The sequence below is a fragment of the Siniperca chuatsi genome, linkage group LG12 (assembly GCF_020085105.1).
Source record: "Siniperca chuatsi isolate FFG_IHB_CAS linkage group LG12, ASM2008510v1, whole genome shotgun sequence".
In the NCBI taxonomy this organism is placed as follows: domain Eukaryota; kingdom Metazoa; phylum Chordata; class Actinopteri; order Centrarchiformes; family Sinipercidae; genus Siniperca; species Siniperca chuatsi.
The window spans coordinates 27649888-27664390 of NC_058053.1; the positions used below are offsets into that span (position 1 = coordinate 27649888).

At 42.0% G+C, this 14503-nt stretch overlaps 1 protein-coding gene across 6 annotated transcripts in view; it reads left to right on the top strand.

The window, feature by feature from the left end:
• lrch1 (leucine-rich repeats and calponin homology (CH) domain containing 1) overlaps positions 1-14503 on the top strand; it is a 101331-nt gene that overhangs the window by 64303 nt on the left and 22525 nt on the right. For 3 of the 6 annotated variants that reach the window (XM_044215928.1, XM_044215932.1, XM_044215931.1), the window contains exons 7-15: positions 683-770; positions 2252-2357; positions 4549-4664; positions 6142-6212; positions 6722-6808; positions 7490-7567; positions 8179-8215; positions 10968-11040; positions 13004-13126. In XM_044215928.1, the coding sequence (XP_044071863.1) occupies positions 683-770; positions 2252-2357; positions 4549-4664; positions 6142-6212; positions 6722-6808; positions 7490-7567; positions 8179-8215; positions 10968-11040; positions 13004-13126 (779 nt within the window). The remainder of the gene's footprint in view (positions 1-682; positions 771-2251; positions 2358-4548; positions 4665-6141; positions 6213-6721; positions 6809-7489; positions 7568-8178; positions 8216-10967; positions 11041-13003; positions 13127-14503) is intronic. The other 3 variants (XM_044215930.1, XM_044215933.1, XM_044215929.1) reach the window with 2 other exon arrangements.

A 14503-nucleotide genomic window follows, 5' to 3' on the forward strand; every position in this document is an offset into this window, starting at 1 on the left:
TGTTGTGAGAACACGAGCTGATTGGCTGACGGAGGTGAACAGCTGGTGGAGCCGATCCCCCAGCCGCTGCCGTTAAAGCGTCGCAGAAGAAGAGGACGCAGCGAGACGACGTCATCAAAAGCTCAGACGATGGAAACGTGACGTTTCTGTTGGTTTCATGTGTTCATGTGAGGAAGGCTCCAGCCTCCTCATCGCTCCACACACAGCTGACGCTCTCAGCTCTTCATGACGTCAGCAGTTATTCACTCAGTCTGTTCCCACGGCACTTTGCCGCGTTTTGTTTTTATCGATACACCAACTTTTCCACCTCAGCTAAGTGTGAAAACGTTTTTGAGATATTTTGAGTTTTTTCTTCTCCCCTCAGGTTGTTTTTATGAGCAAATTTAAACCCCGTATGTCTTCTGTGGGCAGAGAGATGAGCTGTTCAGAGCGGAGCTACTGAAAAACATAATGCGAACCGTCAGCGTTTAAAAATCTGAGCTGAAAATCTGAATTTCCACAGCAGTGTGAACACAGCCTGACAGAGGGGGTTAGAGATGGAGGCTGTGCTCTCTCTCTCTCTCTCTCTGTTTGACTGTGGCTTACTTGCTCTTTAGCTCGCCCACACACACACACACACACACACACTCACACTCCTGTGTGTGTGTGTGTTAGGTGTGTGACCTGTGTTGTGTGTCTGCAGTGTGGAGGACATGGAGCAGCAGAAGAAGCAAGACAGCGACTCAGGAGTCGGCAGCGACAACGGAGACAAGAGACTGTCTGCTACTGAGGTACTGAGAGTGTGTGTGTGTGTGTGTGAGACTTTGTGTAATTGCCTCTATATGCTGTGTGTGTGTGTGTGTGTGTGTTTTAATGAGGGTGTCTACATCACCCTCTCGTAGCTGTGTGTTGCATATACAGTATACTGTGTGTGTTACAGATACGATGTCGAGTGCTTCACCTGTAGAAAATGTTTCGCTTGTTTTCTTGTCAGCTTTTTTTTATGTGTGTCACTCTTTTAACATATGTTCATATGTAGTCCATCATTACCGATACACGGAGGACTCCACCTTCTCAGTGCAGTGACGTTAAAGCTGGATTATGTTAGTGTTTTAACAGAGTGACCTCTATCTGCAAAGGAGAACTGACTTTAAATTCTTCTGTACTGTGTTTGAGTCATATATTTGTAAAAGCTACTGATTTAAATCAGCAAATGTTCAGCAAACGGTTTCATGTAAATCAACACACTGTAAATAAATTATTAACCGTATTGTTGCTGTTAACAGAACATTTTGAATGAAAATGATGTTATTTCTTAAGTGAAATGATGCAGAAGAGAAGCTCATTTTTCTTTCACATGTATCACGTCATTTATTCCATCTCATCAAAGAGCTGAACCGAAGGTTTGGAGGCTGATACTGATGTCAGTTATTAGAGAGGGTTGTTTTTTAGCAAACACGTGTTATTAGAGCTGCAACAATTAGTTCATTAATCAATTAGTTGATCGATATCCAATTAATCTGCAGCCATTTTTCAATCATAACTCTGCAAACATGTTCTGGTTCTAACTGCTCACATGTGATGAAACTGAATATCTTGGACTCTTTGTGCTGTGGGAAATTATAGCAGGTATTTTTCATTACTTTCTGACAAAACGATTGATCGAGAAATGAACCTGCAGATTATTTGATAACGAAAAGAATCGTTAGTTGCAGTCACACACGCGTTACAAAACACTTTTAAAGTGTGTTTTCAGGAACGGGGCATAACGTTTTACAGCTGAACAACCATTGTTATTAAACATGACAGCAACATTAATTATAAAATAACAGTTTGAAAAGTAAACTTCACATGAAATTGCTAATAACTTTCCCATCGAGTCCGACTGCAAACAGAAGCTCTGAGAGAAAACTGATGCGGCGTCCCATCAGGTGATCTGCGGGTCAAAGGTCTCATTTTCATTCTCCTTTTGGTATTCATACCGTATCTGTTTCTTCACTGAATCGAATTTCATACATTTTACATAAGTAGTATCTAATTAGAGCTGCGGCTAATGATTATTTTCATAATTGACTAATCCGTCAATAATTCTTTGAAGAACAGTTTAAGATATAAAATGTGGAAAATGCCCATCACAGTTTCCCAGAGCCCAAGGTGACGTCTTTAAATGTTGTTAAAATGATTAATCGATTCTTTAATTTTCCGTTGATTGGCTAATCAATGAATTGTTTCGGCTCTAAACCGGTTTATTGTTGCTGTTTGTTTGTTGCAGCCGTCAGATGAAGACAGTCTGAGTCTCAACGTACCGATGAGCCACATCACGGAGGAGGAGGGAATCAGTAAAGACGACTCGAGTGAACACCTCAGCTCCCTGACAGGTACACGCACGCACACACACGCACGCTCACACACACACACACGCACACACACACGCACACACACACGCACACACACATGCACGCACACACAGCTGGACGTGGTGGTGATTAAAAACACTGATGTCTTTTCACTTTAAATTCCACAAACAAGACAAACTGAACATGTGGGACGTCTTTGACCAGCGATTCAGTTCGATTCAACTTACAGTGAAATAAAAAGTCATCATCTTAAATGATAAATAGTTGATTACTTTCTGTCATCTGTCTTTCTCACTGCAGACGCTGGCATTGTAAAGATTAATAAACAATATCTTATGAAATACACCCGTGTGGAAGATTATCTGCCCTGACATATTCAGTAGTTCAGAGCACTTTTAGGTATTTGTTTGTGTGTTTAACGTCTATTGCAACTATCAAATTGAGTCATATCGAGCTGAGGATAAAGAGGAATAAGACTTTTATGACATCTCTTATCACTCCATCAGTATAGTAACGTTATTTTATGCTCGTGTAATAGAGTGATGCATCTGAAACGAGACTTCTTTACAGCTCCAGGGCCAGGTTATTATAACTGTGGGCGAAACCCCTCACTACACCCAGCTGCTGACCCTGGGAGCTCTGCTCGGTTCTCGTAGCACTTATCTTCTGACAAACTGTAGCTCAAACTGAACATTGACTGTTACGTTCACGGCTTCCAGCTAACCTGACTTCAGCACGACGGCCATCACACCTGCCTGACCACACACACACACACACACACACACACACACTCACGCTCTCGTCCGTTACTGTCCGACAGTATTATCATCTGGACCCGACTCCAGCAGCAACATTTGAGTCCGTCTGAGTTAGAGTGGACACGCAGGGTCAATAACATCGCTGCAGACCACCAGGTGGAACAATGTCCACTCTACTTACGAAATGAACCCGCGCAGCTGTCTCTGATGTTGGAATACTCTGAAGGCGTCGGCAGCAGCCTGAACTTATCGAACACGCCGACGTGACTGAAATTAGGTCGCTTAAAGAGTCAGAACGTCGGTTACTTTTCAATGAATTGGCCAGCTCTCAGATTTATCGACCTGTTAGACTGAAACGGGAACGATTGTGTACTTCTGACGGTGTAGCTTCTCTTCGCTGACAGCCATAACAGTGTGTCTGCGGATCTGGGCTGTTGGACTCTATTAGAGAAGCAGCAGCTCCCCAGACACACAGTTTAAATAGACTTCAATCAGCCTCAATCAGGTCAGAGCTGATGGAGGGTCACATTTACTGAGCTGAGCGACAAGAGGCTGTCTGGCTTATTATTCTTACGATCTCTCAACATTATAGCAAGGCAAGGCTTGTCAGCGTTTCACCAGAATATACACAAATTAAAAAAAATTAGCAGGTTTAAAGGTTTTATTTGCCCACACATCCAGGAGTTGTTTTGTGTCCTTCAAGAAGACACTGATCTCTCCGGTTTACAGCGAGGTCCTCCTGTGGTGAGAGTACTGAGAATATGTTTCAGTAAAGAAAGAAGTGGGGGGGGAACCCCAATAAGTGGCTGATGGTGCAGCAGAGTCCCTTAAAGGTCCTCTCCAGACAAGTTTGAACGCATATGAAAGTACTTTGCTTTGAATATTTTTGTCTGATTTGATTTTTCTACAAAAAAATTAAATCGCCTTGTTAAAAGTTCTTAAAATTCCATCTCCTCCTCCTCCGTCTTCACGTACGTCTTTCTGCACCGTGAAGCAGACTGTAAGTAACGAGAAGAAAAACCCATTTTTGAGTCGAGGGGGGCTTTAAAGTAATAAAAAATAAAACACTGAAATAGTAGAATAGTTAAACAATATGAAAACTACAACTGCAGGTTTTTACCCAGATTTTGTCAAATAGAAATGAATGCGGATTTGATTTATTTTGGGGGTTTTATTGTAAGAACCAAAACCTCAAACATAAATTCTACACACAGCAAAAACAAACCCTTTATATAGGATCTTAAATAGCTGTTTGACAGTGGTTCGTGAGTGGAAATACAGAGCTGAAGTCCCGTCTCACTTTCTCTTATCGGTCCTTCTAAAAGCTGAAACAGACAGTCGTAGCTACAGAAACATTTATTTGCTTTGATTTGAACAAATCAGTCTGTTAGGAGAAAGTACAGGGGTGACAATGAGTCCAGAGCCTAACACGTTTCACATTTCCTTCATTCCAGCAGACCCAAACTCCGACTCAGTCCGTCTGATTGAGGAGAGCCCTACGGAAGCCCTGAGGGACCAGTTCAGCTACAGAGACTCTGCTCTCAGCACTCGCTTTGTCAACTACATCAAGGCAAGACTTCATGTTGTAGCGCTTCTCCTCCTCTCCGAGTGTTTCAGTCAGTTCATTATTAAAGACGGATGCAGTAAATGATCCTCGTCATGAATAATTCCACACGCAGAGTGAAGTCTAGTTACGTAGAACTGAAGTCTGCGGCTTGTTTTAATGGAGCCTAAACTGTCCCTTTGTGTTTTGTAATCATCTGATTTACGTTTAGAGTTGAAGGTTGTTGGTTGATGTGTCATGAAAGGCCCAGCAGTTGGAGGACTGTCCTGTTTTAGAGGCTTACGTCACAGTGAGCCTGTGACTCACTGAGGAGACTCCGCTGTGACCAAATAAGGACTAAAATACAACAAGTGGACGACACAAAGAGCTGAGGAGCCTGTTGCTGTAGACTCATTCGGTACAGCTGGGTATTGAAATTCTGAACCTTTATGCTTCATACCAAAGTGCAGCATCAGTCGTTTCAGCAAAAGCCCCAAAACGACATCTGTTTACGTTCAAGTGACAGAGTCCTCCAGCAGAAGGAGTAAGTTTGACTCTTGTCTGTTGGGAGCAAAGGAGGAAGTAGTGTGATGTTATATTAGAGCCACAAATGGGCCAACAAAATGTCGGATTATAACACGGGAGATCACTGTTCGTTTCCTGTTTCCTGCCGACAAGTAGCGTTGGTTTCTTCCAACCACGACCGCGTTCGTTTCCTAACCTTAACCATGACGACGAAGGTCCCCTGACCTTAACGAAGTAGGAATTTTAACCAGAATGTTTTCCTAACCTTAACAAAGTCCTTATTTTAACCCCAATGGTGACCTTTCCCTAAACCTAACCAAACCTTGGGTCAAGAAGCACGCAGCAGTCAGGCAGCTGGAGAGGTTGGAAACAAACCTCCAGATTAGACAAACGAAGGTGAAGGGTAATATTATACCCAAACATCCATCACAGTGTACTTTGACCTACTGTGCTTGCCGTAGCTGTGTGCACTCAGTGTTCCTGTGCAGTGAGGGATTGTTACCGACAGAGCGCTCGCTTTCAGTTCGACCTCCAAATAAAGTGGTTTAGATAATCTGTCGGTTTGTCCGATCGTCTGGCTGCTTGAGTGCCTCGACCCGTGTCATGTGACCGTGCTCCCACATCTCAGAAATGATCTGAACTCATTTTTCATAAAGTTATGTTTGTTAATTTTCACTCACGTTTAGATGATCCTTAGAGGTCTCAGGCAAAATAAGGATTTGGTTTGAAAGAGAAGTGATAGCAAAAAGTGGTCGAGCGTTATCCCAGTTAACCCTTTCATCGCAGTGTGAGGAACAAGGAGAGAGTGGAGGAGCGAAGGAACTGCTTAAGGACAGAAAGAGTTTGAGACAGTGTCCTTATTGTTGAGTTTGTGTACCAGGGGATGGTGGTAACGTCTCTGAATTTTGGCCAATGGCTGAGCGAGTCTGTGGATCATGTGACGGCTGGTGCTGATGTGTGTGTGTGTGTGTGTGTGCAGGGCCGGACAGCAGCAGACTTTGACGAGCCCCTCAGGATAGAGGAAGACTCACTCTGGCCAACACAACAAATGTAAGTTCATCTGTCTCTATTTTTCTACTTGTTTCTATCTCCGGTTTTGTTTTTTTGGGGATTGATTGGGGATTGATTTTTATTGTAAAAAAGACACTGTTTTCAGAATCAAATCCAGGTGACTACGACTGAAACCTCCTGGACGAATGAGGGACTACACCGTCTTATATTGATTTTTATTATTTTTGCCACAGTTGTGAGACATTACAATAGAACAATAAATTAATCCAAATAAATACAAAGAGGAAACAAAAAAAGGCAGAGAACAGAAAGGTACAAGAATACAGTGTCAGCCTTTTTAAACAAGTTAAATTGGTATTCATCTGTATTTACTGTTGTATATTTTAATATTGCATCACTACTGATTCCCATGTGTTTATCAGTTGATTGTTTAGTTCAGGACATGAACTAAACTAAACATGACTTCATGATGGTTGAGTGGCACAATGGCCGCCACTGTGATTGCAAGATATTTACGTTACTCGTTACTTGTGTCTTTGGGGTCACAGGTCAAAGGTCACAGGGGGCACAGAGCTCCATATTGACATGATCAACCAGCTGAAGGAGGCTGTGGAGCTGCTGCAGGACCCCAGCAGGTGAGAGCCAGCACAACACCTGAGTGGAACATCACAGAGTGGAGTTTAGTTAGAGCTGGGTGCCAATATGAGACCAAAACTGTGCTTTTTCCCCACACTTTACTTTGCTGAGTATTAAAACTTTTCACTACCTTTTTATGTTTTCTATTTCATGTCTCATGCAACAATTAAGTTTTCTTAACACTAAAACTAGTAATAGAAGCAAAATAATATTTAAAATTAAAATGATTGTATATTGATATTCAAAATAATTCATATTCAGTTCCCAGTGCTTTAAAACATAACAGTGTAAATAATGAGCCCATGACTTCCACCTTATTTTAACAACACAAAATGTTTACAACTTGTTGTGCATGCACATGGTGCTTGGCCGTCACGTTAAACATGCCAGCTGGTTTTCCTTCAAGTGCAGCAGTTAATTAAAAAAAAGAAAAATGCCATTGTTAAGAAATCCGGTTCTGGATCAGGTTTTAAGATAACACACATGATCGAACACATAATTTCCCTTCCAAATCTCACTTTGACCCCCTTTGTCAAATGACCCTGAAGTTGGAAACCTTGAGTTTTTGTATGTTCACTGGCACCAGTCGCACTAGAACTGTAGACAATCATGGGGAAGGGGTTTTAAATCTCTTTAAATCAAATGAATCTAATTAATAACGTATTTCTTCGACATATCAGAGTGAACACGGAGCAGGACGATCTGTCTGGAGTCCAGCTCTACCCGGTGGAGATGGTCACAGTGGAAGAGTCACTCAAGTAAGACTTTGTGTCTGTGTGAGAGTCTGAGCTTTACCGTGTGTGAAATGATTTCATACCATGGCCATGGAAAATACTCATTTCTGTTTGGCTGTCAGGCATCTGGTAAAATTGTATATCAGGACACCTCAAAAGTGTTTTCAGTTTAACCACTGTTCTAACTCAGGTGTGTTGAACTGGATGTAACTATAGTAACAGTGCTGATGTTTCAGGCTCACCTAACCACAGGTTAAACTGACAACAAACACTTGGATGAGGATGAATGTTGAAAACAGCATGCATCGTTTTTCTTTGGTATCTTTTGTCTAACTTTTTCAGGAAATACCAGGATCTCAATTCCCAGTATTCAACCCTGGAATCCCCTATCATTGACTCCCATTTGAGATTTTTTTTTTTAAAACAGCGTACAGCTTTGTCTTGTGGAGTTCAGCCATTTTACTTGCATTGCTGATGGCGGCTGCAAGTGAAATTCAATGATGGTTGAACATTTTTACTTGTGGTTGTGTTTTTGCCTATGTCTGCATGTAGGTTAATGGTCAGTGTGTTGTCACTGCTGCTGTGTCTGCAAAGTTAATCTCATGTTTCCTTTTTCTTTCCTTCTCTCTCTCCAGTGGGCAGGACAGTGATGATGGCGTCACCACACCGAAGGTACAGTATGCAGAATACTTATCTTACTTTGACTCAAGATTCAGCACAGAACAACATGATGTCATCAGCATACGTGATGGTAGTTGACACCATATTGTAATGTGACAGCACTTACTTTATATTGAACTTCAGTCGTTAGGGTGGTGCTTTTATCTGGAGAGACTTCCAGTGAGTTTGGTGTAAACTCGAGTTTCTAGATTAATAATTTACAGAAAAACAACAGTAAGGAGGTAAATCAAAGATCACAGAACTCGGATCATTTTCTGGAGAACCTGTAATGACCGTATGTGACAGCAAAGTTCTGCTGAAAAAACAAGAGCTGAGAAGTGAATTCTTTTTGAAGTAAAAAGTCTTCATTACATCTGTCTTTGATGATGTGGCAGATGTTGTCTACAGTTTGTGTCCAATGACAAATGTGGTCAGTAACGATAAATGTAATGTTTCTGGGGGTTTGTCGTGTCGTGCAGATGTAGCCTAACCATAAAATGGCACATCGATGCCTCGAACATTAGCCACAACTAATTATTATTCAATATCAAATAACCTTCCTTCAATTAATCATTGGATTATTTCTATCTATAAACTTTCAAAAAAATGACAAATGCCCGTCACGATTTAGCAGAACCCAAAGGGATCCTCAAACTGTTACATTTTCCGGGTCAACAGTCAACAAACCCAAATGTATTCAATACATGATACAAAAAAAGCATTTGCAGTCATTTCTGTCTGTCTTTTTTGATACTACCACTGGTGGGGTGGCGCCAAAGTTTGACATTTTGACACCTGCACATAGTGGCTTTAAATCTAGTAGCTGCAGTAAACTTAAATACACTTTCCTTGATAAGTATCCTCACGTGATGGAGATCCAGTAGGTCCTAAACTATTTTGTGTCTCTGTCCTTGGAAATATACAGCCTATAAGTATGTAAGTAATAGCAAAGCTTTAAGGTAATTTAAAGCCTAAACGTTTGATGCGTTCTGTAGCAGCACATGGAGGAAGGTGGCTATGAGTTCCAGAAGAAGAGACAGATGATTCTAGAGAAGGCCAGGTTTGAGGCCCAGCTTGCATGCCGGGAGTATGAATGGCATATGTCAATCAAGGTAAACCTAGCACCAAACCGCTGGATGTAGGCTCTGTCCCGCCCCTCAGCCCTCAACTGCCCTCAGTCGTGTTTCCCAGTAAACTGACAGTCCTTTACTTGTGTGTCTGTTTGCTGTATGTTATTTGGCGATTAAACCACACTGAGCTTTCACATGTGTCACGTTTCATCTGGCAACAGGTTACGCATGTGAACAGGGTGGGAATATATTCCTGTACATTTAGTTATCGCTATACATCAGTCCAAATGTTTCACCAGTCACTCTGAGTTCTTGAGAAACAACTAATTTGTTTGAATAAAGTCGATTTTAATAAACTGGTGGCTGGTGAATTGAAAGTTTCCTGTCTTGCATGTAAGTGTGTAAAGAGTTCATTTGCAGAAGTGGCTGATATGTGATGTCAATCAGTTTGGGTCTCTGTGTCCTGTTTGTTTCATAAGCAACCAGCACTGTCTGACAATAAGATTTCAGTTTTAAGAACTTTATTAAGTTAATGCCAATTGTGAATTTTAGTTTTTTGTACTTTATCGGTCTTGTAGTCTTGTGTTGCACCTCCAAACACTGTAACTTCCTGGAAAACAATGTATTTTCAGTCGTAACCTCATGCTGCACTAATAAGTAAAAATAAAACCACTGAAGGGATAGTTCAGCATTTTGGGAAATGCACAGAACTCCTTCTAAAACCACAAATTGTTGTTGTAACATTTCTGTTTGTGTACAGATTAAACAAACTGCGTTGTGCTAATTAGTGAACTTTAAAGTTTTAACTTTGGACAGAGCCAGGCTAGCTGTTTCCCCCTGCCTCCAGTCTTAATGCTAAGCTAGGCTAACCAGCTCTGTACTTAACGCACAGACATGAGATAGATATCGACCTTCTCATGTAAAGAAAGCAAATAAGCCTGTAAACCAACCCTTTGCACTGCCGGTAAACATCACAGCTCACCGCCAAACCAAATACTGTACATAAGAATGATGATTATAGCTGCATTTGAATCGCAAGTTAGCAACTGATCCACTTGATAACCATTTATCCAGGACCACCGGTGTTAGTCTCAGTGAGCCAGGCTAGGTTGAACTTGCTACAAGCCCCTGGCTGAGATCAGTGCCAGCCAGACCACCTCCAGGTGTGGTCTTACCAATCCAATATCATTCCGCATTAACATTAGTTTTCCCTGATCCACTTAAGTGCAGATGCAGATGGCCCCTGTGAAGGCATTAGATCATTTTTTAATTGACTTTGATCACACAGTCTTTGCAAAAATCTATACCTCTTAAATTCTGTTAAATTGAAGGGGTCTAGAGTCTCTTAAAGAGTGCTGACACTGAATCTGAGTCTAGTGTCGTTCTGCCTCTGCTGGATATATAAGTTGAATCATGGTTAAAGGGAGGATCGAGGGGAGTGCTGCTGTCTTTGAGCCAAGGTTAACTTTAGGTCACTGAGCTCCCGTTGAAACGTTCAACTTCACCACAGGAGCGTTTGTGTTTCTACGTACTTTATTTCTCTGTGGAGTCATTTGTAAGTCTGTGCATCTTTGCAAGCATCTCCCACATGAAGCACAGGACAATATCCAGCATCTGCTCAATGAATTATACTTTCACTTGTTGTTAATGAAACTGACAACTAAACCGCGTTGTTTCCATTTCTGTTGCCGCAGCGAGATGACAGATCTCCAGCCAGCGCACCTCTGTCCTTCTCCGGCCCGGTGTTTGGACTGAAGCCCCGTTCAGGTGAGTTGGATCTGGGCTAAGAGGGCGGGTCAGGTATCTCAGGTATCTGACCCGCAGATTGATTCACTGGTTTTTCTTAACAGTGTGATTGTGAAAACAGTTTTTGCTCTTGCTGATGTGTACTTCATATGTTGGTTGCTCACAAAAATACACTGTTGCAGTTTTTCCAAAGAATGTACATTATCATGAGTACAGTATATGACGTGGGCAGCTCCGGTTGGATTGGAACCACCAATCATGGCAGCGCCTTGCTGTACCTGTCCAAATGACCCGACAGAAGTCTGGCATTTTTAAAAATCACGACATGATTTTGATCGACATCTTTATTCAAGCAGCACGATCTCACTGATAACTGTTTAAGATTTGTGAAAACTGCGAACCGTATTCATGCACAGATTGTAGTTTTTGTGGTGTAGTTTAAGGTGAGCGTAAGGAAATCACGATTAATTCAAAACAAACCATGTAGAATCAGCGATGGCTCAGGATTTCTTCCTCTCGCTGTACTGCAGTTGGTGAGTGAGGATGAAATCTTGCACCATCTCTTGATTTTTTGCACGATTTGTATTGACTTTAAAGAGCCTGTTAACATATTAACTCAATCAGCGATGTCGTCCCACATGAACACAAAATCATTTGCCGGAGTTTGAACAGTTTTGATTATCTCACATTAGAAATTGGATTATTGTCTAAGCTCTTCTCACTGGTTTGAAGTGGGCGGGACTCACCTGATTTGTGCACCAATCGGAGTTTAGCAACATCTGAATGAAAGTGACAGTTGTGGAGTTGTTATTGCTTATAACAGCGCTCATTTTGCCACGTTACTGTCAATCAAATCTGACCAAACCACACCCATGAGCAGATTATCTGAGTTTTGGACTGTTAAATTCTTAATGAAATGAAAGTAAAGATGTTTGTTCAAAACTCGCCCTTTGATTGCTGCTCGTTTAGTCATGAATATTTAATGTTATTGAGAAGTTTTTAGGGCTTTAATGGACAAAACACCTGCCTGACACCGTGGTGGAAGTAGTACTCTCTAATCTTTTACTCAAGTAAAAGTAGCAATACCACATGTAGAAATACTCTGTTACATCAAGTCCTGCATTCAAAATTGTACTTAAGTACACTACTTGAGTAAATGTACTTAGTTACCCTCCACCACTGGCCTGACATAACTGTGCTTGTGCCTCCGTGTGACGGTGATCCAGGGCCGTGATATGAGCACGGCCGTCCTGGATCAGCGCTAGTTGAGCACAAGCTAACCCAGAGTTAGTGCAGAATATCTGCTCACTGCTAACTAAATCCAAATCAGCACGACTTGAACCAGCAGTCGTGTTAAATGCAGCTTCATGGTCACTGCTTGTCTGCTGTGTTTGTAGAATCATAGCAAACTTCGGTCCAATGCTTTTTTTTTTTTTTTTTTTTTAGAGCTAGCAACCATCCAGCCTTTGTTTGCTAACTGTTAAAAGTGTGTGAAATGTTGCTAACTGCTAATGAAGCTAACATGATGCTAACAGCATGTCCAGGTGATCTGTAAAGTGAAATGCCACTAATCTTTATTTTGTTTTTGTGCTGTGTTGTGTTGTCATCTCTTGGTATCCCCCCCTTTTCACATTTTCCTTTTTTTGATATACGTGTTTTTTCTGTTTTTTCCGCCTCCCTCTTTCATCTCCCTGATCTGGTTGCATGACTTTTGATGTTAAAATCATGAACTCATCTAATATGACCTGCCTGCATGTATATCTCTTGTATCAATACCCGCCTCCCATTGATCTCCCTGTTTTTATTTCCTGCCAATCAATTTTTCGGACCTTTCTCCTGGTGATATTGGTGTTTTCGGGGGGGTGTTTTCGTGGAATGAACTTTGCCTTGCTGTACTCAATTCACCATGGTGCCCCACCTTCCTGCACTACACTCGCCACGCCCACTTCCTGCGTCTCTGACCACTCCCACTTCCTGGTTGTAGCCCCACCCTCGCTGCCCTGCTCGCCCCCTCCTTCCTGTCTCGCCCCCTCCCTCCTCTCACAGGCCTCACCCTTCCATAGAGACACACCTCGTAGCCACGACGACGGAGGCATTCACAGCCGCGGTAGGTCCCGCCTCTTTAAGCTAACCAGCCTCAAAGGCTGCAGAGTCAGATTACACACACACCTGGACTCAGGTGTCTCCTGACAGTCTCTCTTTCAAACTCCTCCACAAGGTTTGGCTTTACCTTCAAAGCAAAACAAAGTTTGGGATGTTTTTAAATTCAGAGTTTATCTCTGATTGTTTCGTGTCCTGGACCATCAAAGTTTTCCACCTGTTTCACACTCGGCTCTGTTTTCTCTTTCTCTGTTTAACCGTTGTTTTCTTAGCAGCCAGTTAAAGGGATAATTTGACATTTTGGGAAATATGCTTTCTTGAGAGTTTGACCCCACTCTCATGTCTGGATGGTAAATATGAAGCTACGGCGTCATGAGTCGGCGAACAGCAGGGCACGGGGAAAGGAGTCGGTTACCTCTCTGAGAAGTTGAAGGGGTGCAGCTCTTCATCTAATCCTGACTCTCCCATCGCTCCCTGCAATATCTATAACCGAGCCGCTGTCAAAAAATGGCCGCTGTCTTGTTTTGGAGACGCATTTTTGATGAACGATAGCGGTCATTGACAATCTCACTGACAAACGCGTTGCATTTCCTGTGACTACTTCAAAATAAAAGTCAACTCTTGTTTCGCCAGTTAAGTGCTTTTAATGTGAAGCTGCAGCAGCAGGAAATGTTCGGTTTCTTCATACAGCGGCATGGCTGATAATATCGGTCGATTTCAGCTTCATCATAGACGCATCAGCATCGGTGTATATGTCAGCCAGTAACGGAGAGAAATGTGTGAAAGGTGTGTTTGAGGTGATTCAGAAACAGAGTCTTCATTACACCAGAGAGCACTGACGTATCTTATGTCACAGTTCTTTGATAAACTCATTAACATTATCAAAAATGTTTGTTAATGTTACGTGTTTGTTCTAAAACTTTGTACTTTCAAATATCAGTTTCAGCCTCAAAAAGTTCCAACAAGTCACTATTTTAAGATTTGAGAGTTACTTTTATAATTGTATGATTTCAGGGACTTTATCATTTTAACTCCTGTCTGATGTTCCTATATTGTTCATATAGACCGTGTGTTTTTGCCATTTAGTCACATCTGTTCCCATGGTGACTAACTAGCGCCTCCTTCTGATGTGGACTGACAAGACGACAAGTTTGATTTAATTTGGACTCTACAGCCACTGTGTGTTTTCGCTGCTTTAGACCACATGTTAGGGTGTTTTAGATTACTGCTGTGTGTGTGTGTGTGTGTGTGTGTGTGTGTGTGTGTGTGTGTGTGGTAGGAGCAGACACTGATCAAAGAGGAGCTTCACCACACGCTGCTTTCATCTCCAGCTGTTCACATGTGAGTGTGGTGGCTGTGGACGAGCAGATGCATATGGTAGGTT